The sequence below is a fragment of the Papio anubis genome, chromosome 12 (genome assembly GCF_008728515.1).
Source record: "Papio anubis isolate 15944 chromosome 12, Panubis1.0, whole genome shotgun sequence".
Lineage (NCBI taxonomy): Eukaryota > Metazoa > Chordata > Mammalia > Primates > Cercopithecidae > Papio > Papio anubis.
Window position 1 is genome coordinate 11,732,462 of NC_044987.1, and position 24,909 is coordinate 11,757,370.

Here is a 24,909-nt window from a genome sequence, read left to right on the forward strand (position 1 = left end):
AAGAGGTTGACAAAACAATGGCCTGAAATTGAAAATCTAATAAAAGGCAACAGAAAATAATGTGGATGAATGTTGCTAGAAATCAATGGGAATGAAAGTTGACTCCTGAAAGCTCCTAGAATGTTCTCAATAGTCCTAGCATATTAGACCTAACTTCAGATGCTTCTTTAATCTCCTACCCAGTACGAAAAACATCTCTACACCACCTATGGAGAGACAGTAGTCTAGTCTCAGCCTAAATATTCCCGATGCATTCTACAAAACAGCCTGGGAAATTTGGGGGAAATGAAAATCCTGAGTTTTGGTCTTCCCTAAGTCTTTCTCTACCTGTGGTATCTTTTGGTTATCCAGTGCCACTCTTCAAGCCCTAGAAGTCATCATTCAATACTTCACCTGGCTTTCGTATTATTAATCAGAAACAACACACATGAAAGCATCTGAGATTAACAATTATATACAACAATAAAAATGCAGATTATTGTCCGGGCGCGGTGGCTCACGCCTGTAATCCCAGCACTTTGAGTGGCCGAGGTGGGCAGTTCACGAGGTCAGGAGATCAAGACCATCCCGGCTAACACGGTGAAATCCTGTCTCTACTAAAAATACAAAAAATTAGCCAGGTATGGTGGCATGTGCCTGTAGTCCCAGTTACTCAGGAGGCTGAGGCAGGAGAATTGCTTGAACCCGGGAGGTGGAGGTTGCAGTGAGCCAAGATCGCCCCACTGCACTTCAGCCTGGGCGACAGTGCAAGACTCCATTTCAAAAAAAAAAATTGCAGATTATTAGGAGCCCCTTTTTTTCACTTTCAGACAATTCTGAATACTCAGTTTAGTAATTCCTCATGTGCCTATCTCCCTCCTATTAATTTCTAATACAAGGTGGTTTCTTAGACAGAATATGGGCCCTTTTGTGGAGGTTATGGTCTGAGGTGATCAGAGAGGAAAGCACTGCAGACCTCACTGCATGAAAACATTTGTTTCCCAGGACAAGTGCGGAAGAATATGGCTACCATGAACTCCCAGCCCAAAGGAAAATATAATTAATGTCTATCTACTCTAAGGACACAATATCCTCTAAAAATGTTTATTACTTTCCTAAAGCTTATCATTTTACATGCATATTTACTCTGGCCTCAGTTTAATCTGTATTGAAATTGTCATAGTTTTAATTTTTACTAGATAGTGAAATAGAATCCTTTATCAGCTCAATCCTTGATTACCTATCTAGATACGTGTAATTAGTGGCTCAGACTTTGGCGTTTGGAGAGAGGTCAATTTAATTTCCGGTTCTACTACCTAGTAACTACATATACTTATGCAGCTCTCAGATCCTCAGTTCCTTATCTGCAAAATGGGGATAATAATGCCTATCCCAGAGGCTCTTGTAAGGATAAATGAGATAAAGCAAAGAGTTTTACAAACGGCAACTAATTATATAAATATTCCTGTTAACAAGCCCTTATTAAATACACACATAAAGTACTGTATGGCTGCTCTCTGATTTTTTTTTTTTTTTTTTTTAATATACAAGGTTTCAGAAGTCCCCAGGACTGAAGAGGTTGTTTCTAATGCTCTAGGAATTACACAGATCTCTTTCTTCGTGAGTGCTGAGTGTCATAAGGCCAGTTCTGGAGTGGGGTTTAAGGATTATCACGTGAAGATCCCCTCTCCACTCTTCATTTATTCGCTACAGTCAATGCTGCTCCAAATTCCATTAAGTAAAAGGTTTTCTCTCATCCATATACATTGAACTATGGCTTGACTTTGGTCAGATACAAGGGAATAATTGCTTTGAGGAGGTTCTAGTAACATCAAAACACAAGTGTAGGACTCAAGTGATTTGTCAGGCAGCTTTTAAAATTATTGATTATAAAAGCAAGAAGAAAGAAATTTTCCTTGGTTTTAAGGCAAGCTTTGACTGTGTTTTTTTTTTTTTTGAACTACAATTCCCAGAATGCCATCTACTTTATAGAAATAAAAGCCTACTTGAATTTCATATTGAGAGTCTGAGATCAATTTCCTTGTCTCTTTCATGGCTCATAAACTACTCAGATCCAAGCAAGAGTGTGCCTAGGAGAGGCTTCGAAGACTAACATGAGGCAGGGAAAGGGACCAATAATGAAACGCTCACCTGAATAATATTTTCGAGGCATTATTTGTCTAATTGCTTCCGTTCTGTTTTCCTTTTTACTGGAAAACTGGTTATCCTATAATGTTCAGTGTATGAAGCACTATATAGCCAAACAATGACTAGGGCTATAACCTATTCTAACCCGAGGGTTTATAGTTCATCATTTGCATCATCCAAGGCAAATCAATCTGAGGAAAACAGCGTTATTTGAGGATCTCTGAATCAGAACCAAGAATCTAACCATAATTTTGATTTTTATAAGCATTATTCTTACTTTGAACTATATTAGATGGTATTTAAACTGTACTTTTGTAAGAACAAGGGTTAAAGTCAGGTCCCCGAGCACTGGACAAAAGGAAGAAAAACTCAACAACTGGGGAAATGAGGTCACTTAATGGATCCTTACCTTGGTTTCTTCATCTTAAAAACACAGACAAAAATACCTATCCATTGCAAAAGATTTTAACTTTCCAGTGGCCCCATTTCTATAACTAAAACGACTCCCATTTATTACCTAGGAGACTATAAATCTCTTAGAGCCAGGATAAAAACAGGGTTTGGAGCCGTGGAGTCAGACTGCCTGAGTTTTCTGCTCCACCACTCACTAGATGCAACAAATGGGTATAATATAAACTTTTAAAGCCTCATTTGCAACCTTCAAAATGGGATCATGATAGCATCTACCATGGCTGCAATAAAGATTAAATGAGATAATACATGTAAAGTGTTTAGCACAAATGGGCTCATGATATGCATTCTATAAATGCTAGCTGTTGTTAGAGGAACCCTTAATCTTTGGCTTCTCTTGTTCCTTCAATCCTCGTATCTAATCTGTCACCCAACCCTATCAATTATTTCGTTTATATATATAAAATTTCAGTTAAAGTTTTGTCTGAAAAACAAAAAAACAAAAAAACAAACTGGGGCCGGGAGGGGTGGCTCACGCCTGTAATCCTAGCACTTTGGGAGGCTGAAGTGCACGGATTGCCTGAGCTCAGGAGTTCGAGGCCAGCCTGGGCAACGTGATAAGACCCATTCTCTACTAAAAGTGGAAAAAATTAGCCGGGCATTGTGGCGCACGCTACTCGGGAGGCTGAGGCATGAGAATTGTTTGAACCCAGAAGGTGCAGGTTGCAGTGAGACAAGATCGTGCCACTTCATCCTAGCCTGGGCGACAGAGCAGGACTGTCTCCAAAACAAACAAACAAACAAACAAACAAACTGGGAACATCCCAAAGTCCACCCTTGGGTGACTGAATAAATATATCATGGCACCTCCAGATACTAGAATACTATGTACCATGTCCATATGTACTATGAACATATAAATATAATCATTGCTCAGCTATCTGTGAGGGAGTGGTTCCAGGACTCCCTGCCGATACCAAAATCCAGAGATGGGCAAGTCCCTTTTATAAATTGGAGTAATATTTGTATATAGCCTATGCACATCCTCCTATATATTTTAAATTATCTCTAGATTATTTATAATACCTAACACAATGTAAATACTATGTAAATAGTTGTTATACTATATTGTTCTGGAATAAAGCCAAGAAAAAAAGTCTCTGTACATGTTTAGTACAGATTCAACCATCCATTTATTCCCCAAATATTTTTGATCTGTGGTTGGTTGGATCCACAGATGCAAAAGCCATGGATACGGAAGACCAACTCTACAGAAAGAGACCCAAGATACACATGGGTATTTTGTTAAATGAAAATAACCAGTTGCCAAAGAGGATGTCTAAATCGATCTCATTTGGTTAAAACCATGTAAAAAGATTCTCAGGCTCACAAGTTATCAGAGAAAAGTAATTTAAATCTATAATAGGACAGGATTTTATAACCCATCAGAATGGCAGAAGTTAAAAGACAGTAATTCTGAGGACTGGTAACTTGTAGGCACTTGTGGGTAAAGTTGAAGATGTCCATCTGCCCATGAACCACAGTTCCACTCCTGGGGACTTAGACCCTAAGGAAACTCTTGCATGCATACCCAAGGAGGCATACGATGACGGGCACAGAGCATTGTCTGAAATAACGAAAACTGGAAAAAAACTGAATATTTGTCAATATTCAACCAAGACCATGTCTTAGTTCAAAAGAATGATTGTAAAATCCCAAAAACATAATATTGACTGAGCAAAATGGGCATCATACATCCATATATAGATACATATTTATCTACTAAGTATAGATTACCCATGAAATAAATGAATGGAAGATTGGTGAGAAGGATGCACACTCATGTAAGAGTATGTATTGATTACCTCTGAGGGGAAGAAAGGGGAATGAGTTTGAGAAGGGGTACATGGAAACTTTATCTGTAATATAGTATGAATTTTAAAAATATATCTGAAACAAATATGGCAGTAAGGGTTCTACTGTATTTTTCTCTGTACTTTTTTATAGGTTAGAATTTTTGCATGATTTAAAAAAAAAAACAGCATCAGTAACAAAACAAGGACATCCTCCAAGCACAATAACCTTAGACAAGTTTCTTCATCTCTGTTAGCCTCATTTTCATTATCTGTAAAATAGGAAAAAACGCCTTCCCCACAGGATTGTGATGGAGAATTGAGTGAAACTAAGATAGGCTCTTCAAAAGTGATGTCATTGTTATTGTTGTCATATCCATCCAACAGCCTCTCTGTCCATTGTGTGTTTAGTCTCTAATTCAAAATGCACCAGCTTGCATAATAATCGTCCTCAAACACTGCTGCATCTCACTGCCCTCCCCAAGAACCTGTGTTCTCTCTGCCGGGCTTTCCTAGCCCAGTCCAATCAAGGGTGTCTGTCTGTCTGAAGCTGTCTGGATGCCTCTTCCGCCTCTAGCACCTTGGTGACAGCTCTTATCACTTTTACTGTGATATATCACTAAGACACTTATGAGATTGATTCAACTAGATATCCCCAGTGAACAAAAGGGAGGGGAAGGTGAAAGGAAAGAAGAAAAAGAAAGATAAGAAAGAAAGAAAAGACTCAGGACTGGGCTCTACTTCTGGTTCCCACACGAGCCCTTGCAGTGACCGTATCCGGAGGACAAGTCATGTGAGTTCTGTAAGACTCAATATCCTCATCTGTGGTAGGATGGTTACACTTCATGACCTGGAAATTTATCTTCCAATACTATGAGCACATTTTTAAGACTCCCTTAGAATCAGACTCCTACTCAGTCCATTTTCCCTACACTCAAATCCTCCGCAATCCAGCTGGGCTCCCTAAAGTGCCGCAAACATGTCACTCCCATTCTGTTCTATTATCCAGATCTTAGCTTGTTTTCAAGACCCTGCCCAAGTTCCAGGCCTTCCAATAAATTTTCCTTAATATATTTCAGCCTGAATTAAAAAAAAAAAAAAATCGGCCAGGCACAGTGGCTCACGCCTGTAATCCCAGCACTTTGGGAGGCCGAGGCAGGTGGATCACAAGGTCAAGAGATAGAAACCATCCTGGCCAACATGGTGAAACCCCATCTCTACTAAAAATACAAAAATTAGCTGGGTGTGGTGGCACAAGCCTGTAGTCCAAGCTACTCAGGAGGCCGAGGCAGGAGAATCGCTTGAATCCGGGGGGCGGAGGTTGCAGTGAGCTGAGATCACACCACTGCACTCCAGCCTGATGACAGAGCGAGACTCCTCCCCTACCACACACACACACACACACAAAAACTAACACAATATAATTTATAAGGAGCCAGTCACTATTCTAAACAATTTAGATATATTTATTTTAGCCTTATGATAACTGGTTAACTATTATTATTATCCCATTTTCACTGATGAAGAAACTGAGGCACAGAAACATTAATTGGACTTGGCCAAGGTTATACAGCTAGTAAGTGGCAGAGCCACTATTTGAACCCAAATGGTCTGCCTCAGACACCATGCACTTCACCACCACACTAAAACCTCCTAAACAATAGCTTTTACCTTCTTCTGTACTCTATCATATCCTCAGTGCCTCAGTTGTAACAGAGTGGTATCACCACATTATTTTATATCCCCTTACTTTTTTTGGTAGCTCATAGCACAAGGTTAAATCCCTTAAATTCTGGTTATTAGATTAAATCTTTGTATGATCATACAAGCCCTGGGAGGTAGACCTCTACTAGCTCTGAATGGGCCAAGTAAGATTCTATCCCCAATTATTTGTACTTTATTGACATTCATAGCAATCCTGTGAGATAGGCAAGTCAGGTTGTTTGACAGATGAGAAAAAGTGAGCCAAAAAAAGAATTAAGTGGGTCAGGCATGGTAGCTCATGCCTGTAATCCTAGCACTTTGGGAGGCTGAAGTAGAAGGACTGCTTGAGGCTAGGAGTTCAAGACCAATCTGGCCAATATAGTGAGATCCCATCTCTATTATAAATATTTAATACTATATAAAATTTTTTAAAAAATAAAAAAAGAGTTAAGTGATTTATTCCGGATTATACACTAAACAGTAATGCCTGGACCAAATCGAGTCCACCTGACTCCACATCCTTTTCTATACCAGGCTTTCCGGAATTTCTCCCAGGTGAGGTCCTAGTCTGGAGACACTTGGAATATGGACAGGAAATAAATGGTATGAGAAATGCAAATGCCCTGATTAATACCCATTGCACTTTTTAATTTAAAAATATCTGAATATGGAAAAAAGATGGTGCCCAGCTCTCCTTGGCTGCTTGGAGACCCGTCTCACACACATGGCGCTCATTAGGGCAGCTTGCCCTTACTCTCATTTGGAATGACATCAGTAATTATTTAACTGTATATTTTACAGCCCATTATTATCTTACACAAGCCAATTCCTCACCTGTCATTGGCGCCCTGGTCCCAGGTATGGTGGTTTTGCTCGCGAGCCATCGGAGCTGCTTTTCCACTTGCTTCCTCTCCTGTCTCATGCAGGCTTCCCCGTCGAGGGCTTTCCTCATCTAAGCTGTCGCGCTCCATATCGTTGTCCTGGATTCGATCATCAAACTCAGAATGGGACATCATCTCTTGAGTGAGGCTTTCTGAATCAGATTCCAAGGAGTCTTTTGAAATCCGATGTAAGTCTTCTTTCTTCAAAGGTGGGTGTGTGGGCTGGACATTTAAGTTGGTATGACGGACAGGAGACTGAATCGAGAGCTTGCGAATTAGTTTACTTTTACTCATCTTGGAAAATGCAAAAAATTAACAGGGGATACTCTTGTTGATAGGAGCAGCTGGCTGATATTTAAAGTTGTGGTTCACAAAGGCGTTACCTGAAAAAAATTATATTTATGTTACTCTGCGACTACTGAAATCTCAATAATGCCAACGTTAAACAAATATTTAAATGAGTAAGAAAACCTTGTTCTATTATCTGCAGGCTTTTGTATGCACCCTTCTGTATGTATAAGAAAGGTCTATTAGAAAAACAATTGTTTTTCTCTCTACGGAAACACATCTGATGTAGCGCTCATAAGCAGCCTGGGTAATTGAATGCAGTTTTATTGATGAAATAAATGGCTGCTTGGGAAGTGGATTCTATTTCTAACTTCCAATAAAGTTAGAAAAGGCTTGTTCCAGACAAACCTTGACTAAGACAAATGGTTAATTATGGACAGTACTTGGATAGCCTTATTTCAAATGCCCAGGGCAACAATATAAATATGGCCCATAGTTATTCATGGATAGAGTAAACCAGGTTCAGGGGCTATCTTTTGGAAAGTAAAGTAAGAAGAAGAGTGTGGTTTTCCATAGTTGGAACTGTAAATGGGGAAGCTGTTTTGTTCCTAGACCTATCTGGGCTGGCAACATCATTTGGAAAAGACTTTCTGATAGCCAGGTTGTGACTAGATAGGAACATATAATTTAGGTGGACATAAATGGAGATCAACCTCATCCAGTATTTTTTAAAACCCATAATAACGATTAAAATTATTCAACAATCATGCCTGTAATACCAGCACTTTGGGAGGCTGAGGTGGGCAGATCACTTAAGTCCAGGAGTTCAAGACCAGCTCTGGCAACATGGTAAATTCCCGTCTCTACAAAAAAAAAAAAAAATACAAAAAATACAAAAAATTAGTGGGCATGGTGGGATGGGCCTGTAGTCACAACTACTCAGGAGACTGCGGTGGGAGGGTCACTTGAGCCAGGCAGGCAGAGGCTGCAGGGAGCCAAGACTGTACCACTGCACTCCAGCCGGGGTAACAGAGGGAGACCCTATCAGAAAAAAATAAATAAAACTATTCAACAAAAGATTTAGTGGCCTTGTGAATTCTGCCACTGAGCGATTCAAAGTGGAGCCTGGAGGTCTACATTACGGAATGGGATGCTATCCTGGGGAAAGTTGAGTGGGTGGGAGATTGGCCTGAATTACAGCTAGGAGTTAGCTGGAGTCCCTTCCAACTCACTTATGAGTATGATTCAAGTGAATCTTCGCTGTCTCTAAGGGACATTATAAAGACCTATGGAAAGGGTGCTTTGAGTTCATATAGGACCGAACGGACATGATGTTTTTGGATTGTGCTTCCTTTCATCTCTACCTAGCATTTCTATTTTGGTCTATTTTCTATCTCACTGCCTTTATACTCATTTTTTTTTTTTTTTTTCTGTGAGTCAGGTAACAGAAACCTTTACCAATAGAAATTAGTGTAAAATTTGTCTTAATGGCTTGCTCTTGTTCTTTTGGCAAATCCTAACTTTAATTAAATGACACAACCTAATTACTATTCCTAGGACTGCTTATAATGTTGACCTTGTTGCTAATGTTTCCAAGGAACATCATCAAATCCTTGGAGGAAAGCACCTTAACAAACAACAGGCAAAAGGGAACGTTCATATGTAAATACACATGCAGTGAGTTTTCTACTGAATTTGAAGTCTGTCATGTTGGTAGACTAACATAGTATTCTCTCATTTTACAGACTGGTTTGTTGTATTATTTTGTCTCTTATTTTTAAAACACATACTGCATTCTGCCTTATTATTTTAATTGTTGCTTTCTTAGGATGTGCCAAGAAAGCAGCAAATCTATCAAATACTAACACATTTTAACTAAAAGAGTTTCACATCAGTTTTACTGGAAGAGCTAAGGTCACTGAATTCGAGATCCTGACGGGCAAGCTTAGGCGTTATAGTGCAACTTAGAATTACTCTTAAAATAATTCAGCCCCTTGAACTTCCCTTCTTAAATGAAACAGGCTAAGCTTTCTTGGAATGAATAAATAATAAAACAGTAACCACAGAAGATAATTTTGTTGATGTTAGCGGATTCCTGAAGTTTGCTAAAGTATGCAAAGAGCAAAGCCAAATGCCACAAAAGCTGGGTTTTCTGTGGAGGCCTGATCTTACGAAAACATGGGGTTGAAGAAGGAACAGCTGACAGCTTGAATAAGTTAGAAAGTGGGCGCTTAAATTTAATGAATGTGGCTCCCTCCTTCCGTCCAGTGAAAAAAAAAAAAAAGGTTGTGCCGCTGAAATTTCTTACTAAGAGAAGTGACCAGTCTCCTGAATAAACAAGACAGGGATAGATCCCATGGCACCTAGGGACTAAGAGGCGGCCAGCTCCCCAGGGATCCCTGCAGTGGGTCTAGTTCACTAGCATGGGACAAACGAACTTCCTCCTGGAGGGGAAAAGGAACCCTGCTTGGGCTCACCAAGATGAATCGTAAAGAAAAAGGAACGAACCCTGGTTTGAAACAGGCCGGAAGCTGCCCAGTAGAGGCGTTCGGTTTGTTTTTTACCTTTGCTTGTTCCTGAGGAACAAGACCCGTCACAAGGGGCGTTTGGAGGTCCAGGAAGTGACGAGTCGGCGGGCCTGGTGCCCCGGACCGCTCCTAATTGACCGGGAACAGGGCTGCTCTGGGTGCCGGGCGCCGAAGCCTCGGATCACGGCCCCCCAGCCCCTTGGTGCGGCCTCGCCCCCTTGTCACTCCCGACTCCGTCCCGAAGGCTCCGGCGCCGGCTCCTCCCCAGCTTGCTCGGGTGGTTTCCTGCAGTCCCTATCCCCAGTCAGCCCTTCCCGTTTCCCTCCCCGGGCGCGCCGCCCACCCCGGATCCGGGGGGCCACCGCCCGTCACCTGCCCGGCGCTCGTCTGCGGCCAAGACCCGGGCGGCCCCGCATCCTCCCGCGCCGCCGCCGCCGCCTGGGCCCCCGCCCGCCCCCGCGCTGCCCTGGAGACCGCAGACAACACAGACGCCGGCCTCCACTTGGGCGGAGCAGGACCCGACCTAGGATCCCGCGTCTCGAACCGCACCCCTGGCCCTGGCACTGAGGCTGCAAACGGCCGGAATAACGACATCGGGGCAGAGCTGGAGGAGCCCTAGCGCCCCGGGAGAGGCTGCCTCGCCGCCGAACTTCCAGCGCCGGAGGGCAGAGGCCGCCCGGGGCAGGAGATCTCTGCCACAAGTAAAACTACTAGGATACGCGAGGAACTACTACAAATCAAGAAGAAAAGGAACCCAATTAAAGAATGAGTAAATGGAAAGGTATTTCACAAACACACGAGAAATCTAAATGGCCAATAAATATCTGTTTATTGAAATGGTGCTTTAATTCATTAATAATCAGAAGATGGCCAATTAAAACCGCAGCGGATAATACCACACTCACCATAAGTTGAGTGGAAAAGTCCAAAGCTGAAACGTCCGGCAGCGTCAGGTGCTAGGGAGGATGTCATGCAAAGAAGCCTCACCTGCGGGCGGACGTGAGCACCGATGCAACCAACCATTTTGGAAAATGGTTTGACGTTAGCCAGGATATGTATACCTTGGGATCCAGCAATTTCACACTTAGGTATTTACCCTAAGAAGTGAGTGCTCCTGTGCATGCAAACTGGAAATAACTGAACTATCCATCAACAATAGAATGGTTAATTAGATTATGGTATTCCCTATACTGGCCTACTACACAGCAGTGTAAATGAATGAAATACAACTACGTGTAACAATGTGGAGGCATACTGAAAACACAATTTTGAATAACAAAAACCCAGAAAAATACATACTGTATGATTTTTGTATATACATTAAAGACAGTCTAAATTACACTCTACAATGATTATGGCTCCATACTTAGTGGAGGAAACTATGAAAAAAAGCAAAAAAGCAATTGTTTGGGCATCACTACCCACTTAGTGATTTCCATAAAGTTTGGAGGATTGTGGTCGGTTCTGGCAGGTAGGGAGAAGAATGTGTTTGAGATTGTATTTCCTGACCTTAATGGTGGCTATATAGATGTTCATCTTGTAAAAATTCCTTAAGCTGTACATTTATGTATGGGTAGAATATTTCACTATCAAAAAAGGTTTCAAAAAAGCGTAAAGAAAGGAAGCATTAGGAATTATCTTCACATTAAAACAAGTAGATTTGAATAACTATCTTCAAAGATTGGTTTGAGGCCAGGTGCGGTGGCTCACCCTGTAATCCCAGCATTTTGGGAAACCAAGTCGGAGGATTGCTTGAGCCCAAGAGTTCAAGACCAGCCTGGGGAACATGGCAAAACCCTGTCTCTACAAAAAATGTTAAAAATTAGTTGAGCATGGTAGCGCGCGCCTGTAGTCTCAGCTACTTGGAAGGCTGAGGTGGGAGGATCACCTGAGCCCGGGAGGTTGAGGGTGAAGTCAGCCAATATCGTGCCATTGCACTCCAGCCTGGGTGAGAGTGAGACCATGTTAAAAAAAAAAAAAAAAAAAAAGAGAATGCTTCGACCGGGCACAGTGGCTCATGCCTGTAATCCCAGCACTTTGGGAGGCTGAGGCAGGTGGATCACCTGAGGTCGGGAGTTTGAGACCGGCCTGGTCAACATGGCGAAACCCTGTCTCTACTAAAAGTACAAAAATTAGCTGGGCATGGTGGCATGTGCCTGTAGTCCCAGCTATATGGGAGGCTGAGACAGAAGAATTGCTTGAAGCAGGGAGGGAGAGGTTGCAGTGAGCCGGGATGTGCCACTGCACTCCAGCCTGGGTGGCAGAGTGAGACTCCGTTTCAAAAATAAAACTAAAAATAAAAAAAGAATGCTTCAATACCAGTTGCCTCATTAATGATAGGAAACATAGGAAATTGGAAAATGTCCTTACTACCTAGCTTTCACACTTTTTATTCTGTTTTTTATTTGAGTTAGTTTTTTTTTTGTTGTTAACTTTTTTGGCAGCAGGAACCTTGTCTTATGAATGCACAGTAGGACCTCAATGTCTGTAGAAGAAATAAAAGCAAGGTAGCTGAAACCGTTAGTGTTATTCTGCCCAGCATATTATACAAGGTATTATTATAGCAACTGCAAGCATGAAAGCAAATTTCAAGCAAAAGGACTTAGTCCTAATAGTGGCTTCCAGAATATGTTATAGAATCAATGCTGAGTCATTCACACTTGTCCACTTTTGATGCTGTGGTTCTTTAGACTCTTCCAATGTTTTCTGCACTATCCAGAAGAGATTTTAACTGGCTTTTCAGAAAATCAGTGGTCCCTACGTGATTGAGGAGTCTGTCAACCCAGCAGCTACTTGCAGAGACTAGTCACACATAGAGCGTGGGACACTCTGGGCTTGATCTTCCTCCTTCTCTACTTGTAATGGCTGTCCTGAGTATTTGGAGTGACTAAAGGACGGAATAATCAACACGAGTAGTAGTCAGGGTCAGTAAGGAGACAGAAACCATGCCAGTTACTATAATGGAAATAATTTAATATGAAGATTTATTAACTGAAAAATTGAGAAGGGAACACAAGTGTCATAGGGGTAGTAAGAACGGGAAGCAACTTCCGCCTCTATGGCTGGGGATCACAGGAAAGAATTATTTACACTTAGAAGGATTAACACTGAAATTATTAACACTCAGAGCTGGGACCCAGGCCTCTCAGGAGGGTGAAATCCCAAGCTAGCAGGTGCTGGCGTTTTTGAAAAGGAATCATGAAGCTGGTTCTGAGAGTGCTGGGAAAACTAGAATCAGCTACTGCTACTGAAACCAGCTGAGCTGCTGGAGTGAAGAGACGTTGTCAAGGTGACCTTGAGAGGAAAAGGAAGGAGCAGTCCCTTTTCCAGTCTCCAGGCTTGGGGTCTCCCTCTACTGTCCCCTCCTGGCAGAGTCCCACAAGGAGCCGGCTGGCAAAGAAAAATGAGGCTTGTAGATGTTGCCCCAGCATTATGATCACAGTATATGAGAGTGAAGCTGAGAGACAATGGTTTAACAAGCAGCACAGTAATGCTCTGCTTTTCAGAATTCTTAAGGATTACAGAGTGTATACAAACAAAATAAAACCGTAAAGTGCATTGTTTTCATCTGCTGTTATGGTAATAACGTTGATAATTTACATATGAATAGCACTTCACAGGGTCTGCAAAGTGCTTTTGCATATATTATCTTTTAGAATTCAGCTGTCAACCTGACCCCAAACTAACCAAAATACACAGAATAGGAAAAACAAGTCAAAAAACACTTAAATACATAGGTTAGTAATACTGAACTGAGTTTACTCCTTTTTCACCCCATGCCACCCATTCATGCAACTCCCTTCTTTCTGTTTCCCTGTCCTACACATCACTCATGCTCTGTTCGTGAAATCCTTCCTCTACTCCATTTCCCTTTTTGGTCTTACCCCTCCTGAGTCCACCAGACTTATGCCTAGCTCAGCAGCATCTCCTCCAGCAGGAATTTTGGGACAGTTCCCCACATTGTCTGATGCTTCTTGGACTAGGGTGCTTCTCAACCTGGAGCAGTTTTATCCTTCAGGGACAGTTAACAATATCTGGAGACATTTTTTATTGTTATGACTTAAGGGAGTACTACTGGCGTCTAACGAACAGAGGCCAGGGATGCTACTAAACATCCTAAAATGCATAGGATGGTCCCCCCACCCCCCTGCCAAAATTATGTGATCCAAAATGTCAATAATGCCGAGGTTGACAAACTCTGTGCTAGGCTAGTGGCCCTTGGTCTGTGGTCTCAAGGCACCCAACTGCATGCTTCTAGCTTTATAGATATGCTTGTACAACATTGCATTGGAATTACATGTTTATATTTATGTCATCTCCTTACTAAACTGTAAGCTCCCAGAGAACCAGAGAACAAGGACAAACGTAGTGAATGGCACCTAATAAATGCTCAGTAAATGTTGAAAAAAAGCCAGAATATCCTTAGACTTTAGTACCTGATTGGGGAGTGGATAAGTAGTCAGTCCCTTTAATAGAACTGGTAAGAGTGGCCAGTCAAACCTTGTAACAAGGATATACTCATATTTGGCATATAACAAGGATGATCAGATAATTTATTAAAATACTGGATAGCCAGGTGTGGTGGCACATGCCTGTAGGCCCAGCTACTCAGGAGGCTGAGACGGGAGGATCATTTGAGCCCGAGTTCAAGGCTGTAGTGAGCTATGATTGTACTACTGCACTGCGGTGTGGGCAACAGAGTGAGACTCTGCCACTAAAAAAAAAAAAAAAAAAAAAAAAAAGAAGAAGAAAAGAAAAGAAAAAAAAAGCCAACTAGGATACATTCCAGATTTTTTAAAAGGATGCTATTCATTAATTACACTGGGACAATAGGTACACACTGAAATTGTCCTGGGTAGCCAGGGAGTGTAGTCATTCTACATATAACTGTAATAAGTTTAATTGTCTGGTTTCTTCGCATGTAGAATGAATCAGGAGCAGCAAACGGGTCAAGGAAGGCACTCGCACGGCAGAAAGAAGGGACAGTACCAGCAAGAGAAATAACAGACATATCACAAAAACAAGAGACGTTCAAACAAACAAAGCAACCTGGGTTAATTTGGTGTAAGGAACAGCCTTATCCTTGAATATCCTATGTAAGAATCACAGTATTATGGCAAGATTAATTTTCATAATGATTAACTTTTGGAAACTTTAATAAATATTGACTAGAAAGGTAAAAGTCACGTAGCCTATTTTACAAAGACTTTCATCCAAAATATTGAAACATTTAACATCTCAAGAGATAAATCTCAGTTATCCAAAAGAAAAGAATTTACTTAGAATGAGTGGGCTGAGAATTTTAGAGGACCGAAATGGCAATATATGTTTAAACAGAAAATGAAACTCAACAGACAGAAATATGAGTAACTTTGACACCCTTCTAGAAGAACGAGCCACGTGCTGGCGAAGCCCAGAGGAAGAGAATTCAGCCTGGTTGGGATCAGCTTTGGGAAATAGATGATCTGGAAGGATGGCTCTTAGGAATGCAAATGAACAATTATTATTATTATTATTATTATTTTGAGACAGAGTCTTGCTCTGTTGCCCAGGCTGGAGTGCAGTGGTGCAATCTCGGCTCACTGCAAGCTCCGCCTCCCAGGTTCACACCATTCTCCTGCATCAGCCTCCTGAGTAGCTGGGTCTACAGGCGCCTGCCACCACACCCGGCTAATTTTTTGTATTTTTTTTTTTTTAGAAGAGACGGGGTTTCACCATGTTGACCAGGATGGTCTCGATCTCCTGTCCTCATGATCCACCCGCCTCGGCCTCCCAAAGTGCTGGGATTACAGGCATGAGCCACTGTGCCCGGCCTGAACAGATGATTAATAACAGCCTTTTTTCTCCTTGTTTGTGTCCTTGGTTTTCTTTCTTAAAAATAATTTTAAAACCTTTCATTATGAAAATTTGAAACCATATTCAACAGTAGAGAGAAAAATATAATGAATGGGCACATTGTTCTCACCCATCTTTAATAAAGATCAACATGTGGCCAACCTTGTTTCTATACATACTGTGCTCTTCCCTGGCTAAATCATTTAGAAGCAAATCTCAGCTATCGCATGGTTTAATCTGTAAGTACTTATGATGTGTCCTAAGAGATCATTTTTAAATAACCATGACACCACGATCACATCTAAAACAAAATTAGTAATAACTTCTTAATATCTAATCCTCAGCGTTCAGACTTCCCAGACTGTCTCCTACGTGTCTTTATAATTGGTTGGTTTAAATTAGGACCCAAACAAGTTCCACAAAGTGATTTTTAAAAGCTAACAGCTCGACTGGCGCAGTGGCTCACACCTGTAACCCCAGAACTTTGGGAGGCCAAGGTGGGCAGATCACTTGAGTCCAGGAGTTCAGGACCAGCCTGGCCAACATGGTGAAACCCTGTCTCTACTAAAAATACAAAAATTAGCTGAGCATGGTGGTGCGTGCCTGTAATCCTGCTATTCGGGAGGCTGAGACAGGAGAATCTCCTGAACCCTGGGAGGAGGAGGTTGCAGTGAGCCGAGATTGTGCCACTGCACTCCAGCCTGGGTGACAGAGTGAGTAAAACTCAATCTCAAAAGAAAATAACAGCTTTATTGAGGTATAATTCACATACCACACAATTCACCCTCTTAAAATGCACAACTGAATAATTTTTAGAATATTCAGAGTTTTCTCAATCATCACGACCAGCTAATTCCAGACTGTCTCCCCAAAGGAAGCCCTGTATCCATTAGCAGTCACCCCTCATTCCCCACTTCCCTCAGTCCTTGGCAGCCACTCATCTCTTTTTTGTCTCTTTAGATTGGCGTATTCTGAACATTTCATATAAACAGCATCATACAATATCTGTTTTGTGAGTGTGTGTCTGGCTTTTCTCACTTAGCATGATATTTTCAAAGTTCATGTTACAGCATGTATCAGTACTCTATTTCTTTTTACTGCCAAATAATATTTCACTTTTTTTTTTTTTTTCGAGATGGAGTTTTGCTCTTGTTGCCCAGGCTGGAGTGCAATGGTGTGATCTAGGCTCACTGCAACCTCCGCCTCCTGGGTTCAACCGATTCTCCTGCCTCAGCCTCCCGAGTAGCTGGGATTACAGGCATGCTCCACCAAGCCGGGCTAATTTTGTATTTTTAGTAGAGATGGGATTTCTCCATGTTGGTCTGGCTGGTCTCGAACTCCTGACCTCAGGTGATCCGCCCGCCTTGGCCTCCCAAAGTGCTGGGATTACAGGCTTGAGCCACCGCACGTCGTCTCACTATATGAGTATACCACAACTTATTTACCCATTCATCATTTGATGGCGATTTGGGTTGTTTTCACCTTTGACTATTATAAATAATATTGCTATTAATATTCCTGTGAAAGGTGTTTTTTTTTTTTTTGAGACAGGGTCTCATTGTCAGCTTGAGTGCAGTGACACTATTGTGGCTCACTGCCATCTTCACCTCCGGGGCTCAAGTGATCCTCCCAGCTCAGCCTCCCAAGTAACTGGGACTATAGGCGAGGGCCACCATGCCCCACTAATTCCTTCTTGTAATTTTTTGTAGAGACGGGGTTTCGCCACATTGCCCAAGCTGGTCTCAAACTCCTGAACTCAAGTGATCTACCCATTTTGGCCTCCCAAAGTGCTGGGATTACAGGCATGAGCCACCGCACCTGGCCGATATTACTGTACAAGTTTTGTGTGTACAAGAGCATGGTGGCGCGTGCCTGTAATCCTGCTATTCGGGAGGTGGAGACAGGAGAATCTCCTGAACTCTGGGAGGAGGAGGTTGCAGTGAGCCGAGATTGTGCCACTTTTTAGATTACTAAAAAGTAGAGATGGAGTTTCATGATGAGCCACTGCGCCCCGCCTGTGTGGACATATGTTTCAATTCTCTTGGGTATATTCTCTCTAGGAGTAGAACTGCTGAAGCATATGGTAGCCCTATGTGTAACTTTTTGAGTAACAGCAAGGCTGTTTTCCAATGCGGCTGAGCTATTTTACATTCTCACCAGTCATGTCTGAGGGCTGTCATTTCTCTATAACCTATCCAAACTTTGTTCTTTTCTGTCTTTTTTATGACAGCCATTTTTATGGGTGTGAAGTGGCATTATATTCCAGTTGTGATTTGTGGTTTCCCATCTTTCCTTGTGCTCGTGGCCGTTTTTATTACACAGTTATTTTAATAATATATTTCCAATTTCAGTTTAAAAACTAGTGTCTGAGCAATCTCTAAAGCTGATCGGTACGTTTTTAAAGTGTTGTAAAAACTCATGAGTTTTAATGTATTTAACATGTTTTGATCACTACTCTTTATTATTTATTTACTTATTTTTATTTTTTTAAATTAATTTATTTATTTTGAGACAGAGTCTCGACCTGTCACCAGACTGAAGAGCAGTGGGGCGATCTCAGCTCACTGCAACTTCCGCCTCCTGGGTTCAAGCAATTCTCCTGCCTCAGCCTCCTGAGTAGCTGGGACTACAGGTACACGCCACCACACCCAGCAAATTTTTGTATTTTTAGTAGAGACGAGGTTTCACCACGTTGACCAGGATGGTCTTGGTCTCTTGACCTCGTGATCCACCCACCTTGGCCTCTCAAAGTGCTGGAATCCACCCGCCTCGGCCTCCCAAAGTGCTGGCTCCCAAAGGCGTGAGCCACCGTGCCAGGCCCAATCACTACTCTTTTTTAATGCTCAGATGATCCCATCTTTGGCTACTGAAAGTCCCTGGAGGGTGTACACAATTTGGTTTCTGGGCCCTTTAACACAGTCCCAGAAGAGTCTTTGATAGCTTCTTTGCTTTCTAGTATAAAATGTTCTACCCTCGTTGATGTGGTTTGGATATTTGTTCCCTCCAAATCTCAGTCGAAATGTAATCTCCAGTGTCGGAGGTGGAGCCTGGTGGAAGGTATTTTGATCACAGGGGTAGAGCCCTCATGAATATCTTGGCACTAACCCGTTGCTAATGGGTGAGTTCTCACTCTGAGTTCACCGAGATCTGGTTGTTTAAAAGGCTGTGGGCCAGGTTGGCAGCTCATGCCTGTAATCTCAGCACTTTGGGAGGCCGAGGTGGGCAGATCACTTGAGCCCAGGAGTTTGAGATCAACCTAGGCAAGACGGCATTTGGGGAGAATAATGACATTTTTGTGGCCTTAGTTTTGGTTTGCTTCTAACTGAAAACAAGACATAGATCAGAAAATGTAGGGAAAAATTAACATTTGGGGTTTTTAAAAAAAATTTTTTTCAGACAGAGACTTGCTCTGTTGCCCAGACTGGAGTGCAGTAGTGTGATCTTGGCTCACTGCAACATCCACCTCCTGGGTTCAAGCGATTCTCCTGCCTCAGCCTCCCAAGTAGCTGGGATTACAGGCATCTGCCACCACACCCGGCTAATTTTTGTATTTTTGGTAGAGATGGGGTTTCACCATCTTGGCCCAGCTGGTCTTGAACTCCTGACCTCGTGATCCATCCGCCTCGGCCTCCCAAAGTGTTGGGATTACAGGTGTGAGCCACCTGTGCCTGGTCTAAAAATTAACATGTTTCAACAGGTCTAGAGTAATTATCAATTATAACAAATTTGCTCTTGAACAAATTTGTTCAAAGCAATCATAGGAAGGAAGAGGGCTTCTCTCTTGGAAGGTACAACTTTGAAAAATAGAACTACATTTCATCTAGATCAAAGCCCCATTATACGCCGGGCATGGTGGCTCATGCCTGTAATCCCAGCACTCTGGGATTGCATTTTTTGGTAGAAGCGATTCTCCTGACTCAGCCTCCTGAGTAGCTGGGATTACAGGCATATACCACCACACCCAACTAATTTTAGTATTTTTAGTAGAAATGGGGTTTCACCATGTTGGCTAGGCTGGTCTCAAACTCCTGATACACTTGCCTCGGCTTCCTAAAGTGCTAGGATTACAAGCGTGAGCCATTCATTGCACCTGGTCCAATGAAATAGACTTAACATCGCTTCTGTGACAGTCCTATGAGAGTTGTGTAACTTGAATCTAACCACAAGAAAACAGACAAAGCCAAATTGAGGGATGATCTACAAAATAATCAGCCTGTAATCTTCAAAAATATCCAGGTCATGAAAGTCAAGCCAAGACTGAAGAACTGTTCCAAACTGAATGAGACTAAAATGAACTGGATCCTTTGGGACAACTGGAGAAACCTGAATGGAGTCTGAGGACTGTTCGTGGAAGCAGAACAGTGCTAATTTCCCATTTTTGATGGTTGCATTGTATTTTTAAAGGAGAGTGTTCTTATTTGTAGGAAGCACACACTTAAGGATTTGGGGGGTGATGCGTATTATGTCAATTTACTCTCAAATGATTCCAGGGGGAAAAGTGCTTTGTTCTATCTTTACACTTTTCTGTAACGTTGTGATTGTCCAAAACATTTTTGTCAAGAGAACAAAAAATCAGCATAGTTGGATCTGGCCCCTGTCACAAATTACAGACTTAGAATGTGCACGTGTATTATTTTGTAATCGGTTTATTCAGATTCCAACAATGAGAAATGCTCCACATAAATGCCAGAGTTTGCTGTATAGCTTAAATAAACTGATTGAAAAAGAAAGGCATGTCCCACGTTACTTTCACATATGAAAACAGGAAGTATAACTTGGTATAACCACTAGAAAAACATATAGTCTGCTTTTTATTAAAAAATTTTAAAAAGCCATCCATTAGGTCAATAATTAGTAAATTAAACCCATCATTTTCTTTTGCACATGTATTTGTCATGGAATCTCCAGGTAAAAATCTTGTCTGACAGACAAGGTCAGCTCAGGTAGTTTAGTAATCTAAGAAATTCGAATCTTTGGGCCTACCTTGAGCTCTTCTTTGTGCCTTGGGGCATGGGTCCTGGGGCCTTCATACCCATCTGACTCATTTATTGTCATGCATCGCTCCTCCCTGACATTGGTTTGTGCTGGTTACATCTTAAAAGTCTGTCTTGGAAGTAACTTCTTCTTTTTTTTTTTTTTTAAGACAGAGTCTCCCTCAGCTGCCCAGGCTGGAGCATGGTGGTGCGATCTCGAATTACTGCAATCTCCACCTCCCAGGTTCAAGTGATTTCCCAGCCTCAGCCTCCCGAGTATCTGAGACTACGGGTGCACACCACTACGCCTGGCTAATTTTTGCATTTTTAGTAGAGACGGGGTTTCACCATGTTGGCCAGGCTGGTCTCGAACTCCTGACCTCAAGTGATCCGCCTACCTCAGCCTCCCAAAGTGCTAGGATTATAGGCGTGAGCCACCGCGCCCGGGCAGAAGTAACTTCTTAGGATCAGCGATCTTTAGGTACTTTGCATCCCAAATTTCTTTATTTTGTGACCAGAATAAAATATTTAAAAAAAAAAAATTTTTTTTAAAGCCGTTCCATTAGAGCAAAGCATCTGAAAAATCCTGTTCCATTTGAGGTAAGATGTTAGCTGGTCACATTGACCCTGATCCCCAAGGCTTCGTAGAATCCTCCTGCTCTGAAGTAGTGTCAGACATAATTATTTTTTTTTTTCTTTTTTAAACTACAAGCTTTATGTGCATGGTTTGGTCCTCATGTTGCTGCCCTAGCTCTGGGGCAGATCATTATCCAAGGACACCGTCTTGCATTGCACTGTGAGGTCATTGTTAATGTCTCAGCAATTAAGCTCCTTCCCCCAGGCTGGTCCACTGAGGTGACACTGCGGCAACCCTGAAATCACATGTTCTATTGCAGAGAGCACTACACAATACTCTCTGGTACTTGGGTGTGCTTTTCGTTTAATTTTGAATGTTGTACATTTTCCTTCCTCTTTGTTTTTGCTTCTGAGTACAACTTTGTGATGTAGTTCATGCAACGCATAGGGTGGGAAGCTGAAAGAGAAACGTGTTGAAGATGAATATTTATTTTGAACAACATTGCACCCATTTACTTGAAACACTTTGATTGGATATCATATTTTTAGGTTCATGAAGTGCTTTATAAAAACCTAAAACTTACTGATGCATATAAATGGTCTGAAGGCATTATTATACTCTTTTTTGTTTTTTGGCTTTTTTTTGGAGACAGGATCTCACTTTGTTGCCCAGGCTGGCGCAGTGGTGTGATCAAGGCGCACTGCAGCCTCAGCCTCCAGGGCTTAAGTCATCCTCTAACCTCAGCCTCTTGAGTAGCTGGAACTACAGGCACATGCCACCATGCCCAGTTAATTTTTAAATTGTTTGTAGAGACAGGGTTTCACTATATTGCCTAGGCTGGTCTCAAACACCTGGGCTCAAGTGATCCACCCACCTCAGCCTCCCAAAATCCTGGAAGTATAGGCATGAGCCACTGCACCGGCCTACACTATAATTTTTAAAGAAGTCTTACTATATACACAATATACTGGTAAAACTGAAAGAAAATATACAGATATTTCTGCTGTAAAATAATCTGTTGCTGAACACAACACATTGCCTTAGCAAAACTGTACACTAAAAATAACAGGGTTTACTGCAAAAACAGGATCGGGGCAGATCACTCAAAGCCTATGCAACTCTGTACAAACAGACTAGAGACAGCCCCAGATAATATTTTTAACATGTGCAAAACAACAGTTAAAATGCTGGATTTGAGGGTGCTAAGGCAAGGAGGATGAAAGTGAAGGCTTGCGCTCAGGAGAAAGTGAATCCCCCGAGATGTACTTTTCTGGGGAGGAAGCCCCTGAGTAGTGCAGGTACTCATTTTAAATTTTCTTAAAGTTGGCTGGGCATGGTGGCTTATGCCTGTAATCCCAGCACTTTGGGAGGCCAAAGTGGGTGGATCACTTGAGTCCAGGAGTTCAAGACCAGCCTGGGCAACATGGTGAAACCCCGTCTCTACTAAAAATGCAAAAATTAACTGGGCGTGGTGGTGCATGCCTGTAGTCCCAGCTACTAGGGAGACTGAGGTAGGAGGACTGACTGAGCCTGAAAGGTCAAGGCTGCAGTGACCTATGATGGCACCACGGCGCTCCAGCCTAGGCAACAGAGTGAGAGACCCTGTCTCAAAAAAAAAAAAACAAAAAATTGTTTTAAAAGTTGAACTGGACGGGCTTCCATTTTTCCAGCTAATAGACATAATTCTACTCCCACTGTTTTGGTTCCTCTTGCCTAGGAAAAACAGCACAGGGAGCAAGCCAACTCACACGTGATATTCACATCATTTTCCTGTCCGCCAGGTGAGTATGTGATGACTAGTATTTAGAAACAGGTGTTGCAACACAATTGACTTGGATGTTGTTTACACACATTTTCCCCTCCCACCCCCAGTGTTCACACAGTCAATTCGCTTGTGTTCCTCCCCCAGCTAGTACATCTATTATTCGGTCTTTGCAGTTCACACTAGTAGGTCAACACCTGAAGAGGCAGAGGTGTTATAAAAGACAAGCCTCCTACAAAAACCTCAGTAAAATCAGTAGAACAGAGCGGCAAAGCTCGCTGTATTTCTTGCAGCTCCTGGCAGGTAGAATAAGTTAGTTTGCATGGGGGAAATAAAATGGCTGGAAGGTGGAATATTCTTGCTTTCTATAGTCCTAGCTTCTGCCTTCCAGATCTTCATCAAGAATACAACCCCCAACCTCCACTTCCCATACACAATCTCCTTCCCAACCCCATTCTCTTCATTTTCTTTATATATTTTGTCTGGGGAATTGCAATGAAGTCATCCAAAGGACCTGAAACATGCCTTCTTGAATTAATTAAGCCTATAGTCACTCATTTAATACAAATGTATCAACTACCCTGTGCTAGAATCTGAGGATACAGAGTAAATCTGATTACTTACCACCTGAAGGAGTATTTGTAGCTATATAAAAACACCGAAAATTACAATATAGGGGAAGAAGTGCTTCTATGACAAAGGTGTCATAGGATCCTCTGGCGGTCTTGGGGGTATCCCTGTGTGTGACTTCGAAGAGTCAAGGATGGCTTCCCAAAAGGAAGTCACCTTCTGCTACATGAACTTGAATGCTACTATTTATTTTTTGCAGATGAGTTTCCTTAAGTTCTATAAGATGATTTAGGAGACTTTCTGGGGCTAAAAAAGTCAAATTTTATTCTTCTCCTTTTTAATGGTGACTAATTAATTGTGATGGTTAATTTTAAGTGTTAAGTTGGGTGGATTAAGAAATACCTCAAATCTGGTAAAGCATTATTTTTGGGTTTGTCTATGAGGTTGTTTCTAGAGGAGATTAGTGTGTGAGTCTGAGTGGAGTAGGTGGGCATCGAGATTTGCCCTTGATGTGGGTGGGCACCATCCAATCCACTGGGGGCCCGGAAAGAACAAAATCAGAAAGAAGGCAAATGTGTTGATCTGTCTGCTGGAGCTGGAATACACTCCCTCCTCTCTGGGCAGCAGAACTCTAGACTCCCTGGCCTTTGGATTTCAGGACTTCTGCCAGCGGTCCCCTGAGTTCTCGGGCCTCTGAACTTGGACTGAGCCAGGCTACCAGCATCCCAGGATCTCCAGTTTGCAGACCTCCTGTCCAGGGACTTGTCAGACTCCATAATCTCATGAGCCAATTCCCCTGATAAATCCCCTCCTCATATATATATATATTCTGTGGTCTCTGTCTCTCTGGAGAACTCTAATACATTAATGAACCTCATTGTTCAGATCTCAGGTCGTACAGTTGACTTACATCGGCCATTTTTCTCTTGAGATGATGTTTCTTCATTATTTGACCTTGATCTGTAACTTTCTAGTGTGTGTTCTGAAACTTCGTTTTCTACAAGAAAAGAAAATCAAGTGACTAATTTCTGATGCCACGGACATGTAGAAATGTGTGTTTGAATAAGATAATACCTCTGTTACTGTGCAACAGTAGACTTACCATGCCCCTCCCATAACTCATACCCTCATTAATTCAACACATAGTTTTTTGATTCCTGTAGGCACTGTGCTAGGCAGTCCTGGGATTTGTATCCTTCTGTGAATAGAAGTGTCTATCATTGAATGCCAGTTTCTGGAGCTATGCTAGTTTCTATTGGTTATGCACTCTTAGACTATAGTCCCTGGAGATTCGCACCTGAGTTTACTAGAAAACAAACAATTGCTTATCTGAGTGACAGCACTTATCAACTAGATTATGTAGTGTCTGACAGAAAGCTTTAATAGACAGAATTTCCCTT

At 42.0% G+C, this 24,909-nt stretch overlaps 2 protein-coding genes across 13 annotated transcripts in view; both read right to left on the minus strand.

Annotated features, from left to right (window-relative positions):
• JHY (junctional cadherin complex regulator) overlaps positions 1–10,809 on the minus strand; it is a 90,146-nt gene extending 79,337 nt beyond the window's left edge. For 7 of the 9 annotated variants that reach the window (XR_001895227.3, XR_001895228.3, XR_001895229.3 and 4 more), the window contains exons 1-2: positions 8,044–8,087; positions 6,930–7,359 (exon numbers count right to left, since the gene is read on the minus strand). Coding sequence is in view for 6 of the 9 variants with exons in the window: in XM_017949021.3 (XP_017804510.2) it covers positions 6,930–7,270 (341 nt within the window). In the remaining 3 variants the exon portion in view is untranslated. Of the gene's footprint in view, positions 1–6,929; positions 7,360–8,043; positions 8,088–9,828 lie in introns of those variants that run through there. The other 2 variants (XM_003910853.5, XM_009187536.4) reach the window with 2 other exon arrangements.
• A 9,448-nt stretch (positions 10,810–20,257) lies between these two features.
• Positions 20,258–24,909, minus strand: part of CRTAM (cytotoxic and regulatory T cell molecule) — a 33,817-nt gene continuing 29,165 nt past the window's right edge. For all 4 annotated transcript variants that reach the window (XM_009187533.4, XM_021926642.2, XM_003910852.5 and 1 more), the window contains 2 exons: positions 24,420–24,506; positions 20,258–21,633 (listed from right to left, as the gene is read on the minus strand). In XM_009187533.4, coding sequence (XP_009185797.2) covers positions 21,503–21,633; positions 24,420–24,506 — 218 coding nt within the window. In that variant the 3' untranslated portion in view covers positions 20,258–21,502. The remainder of the gene's footprint in view (positions 21,634–24,419; positions 24,507–24,909) is intronic.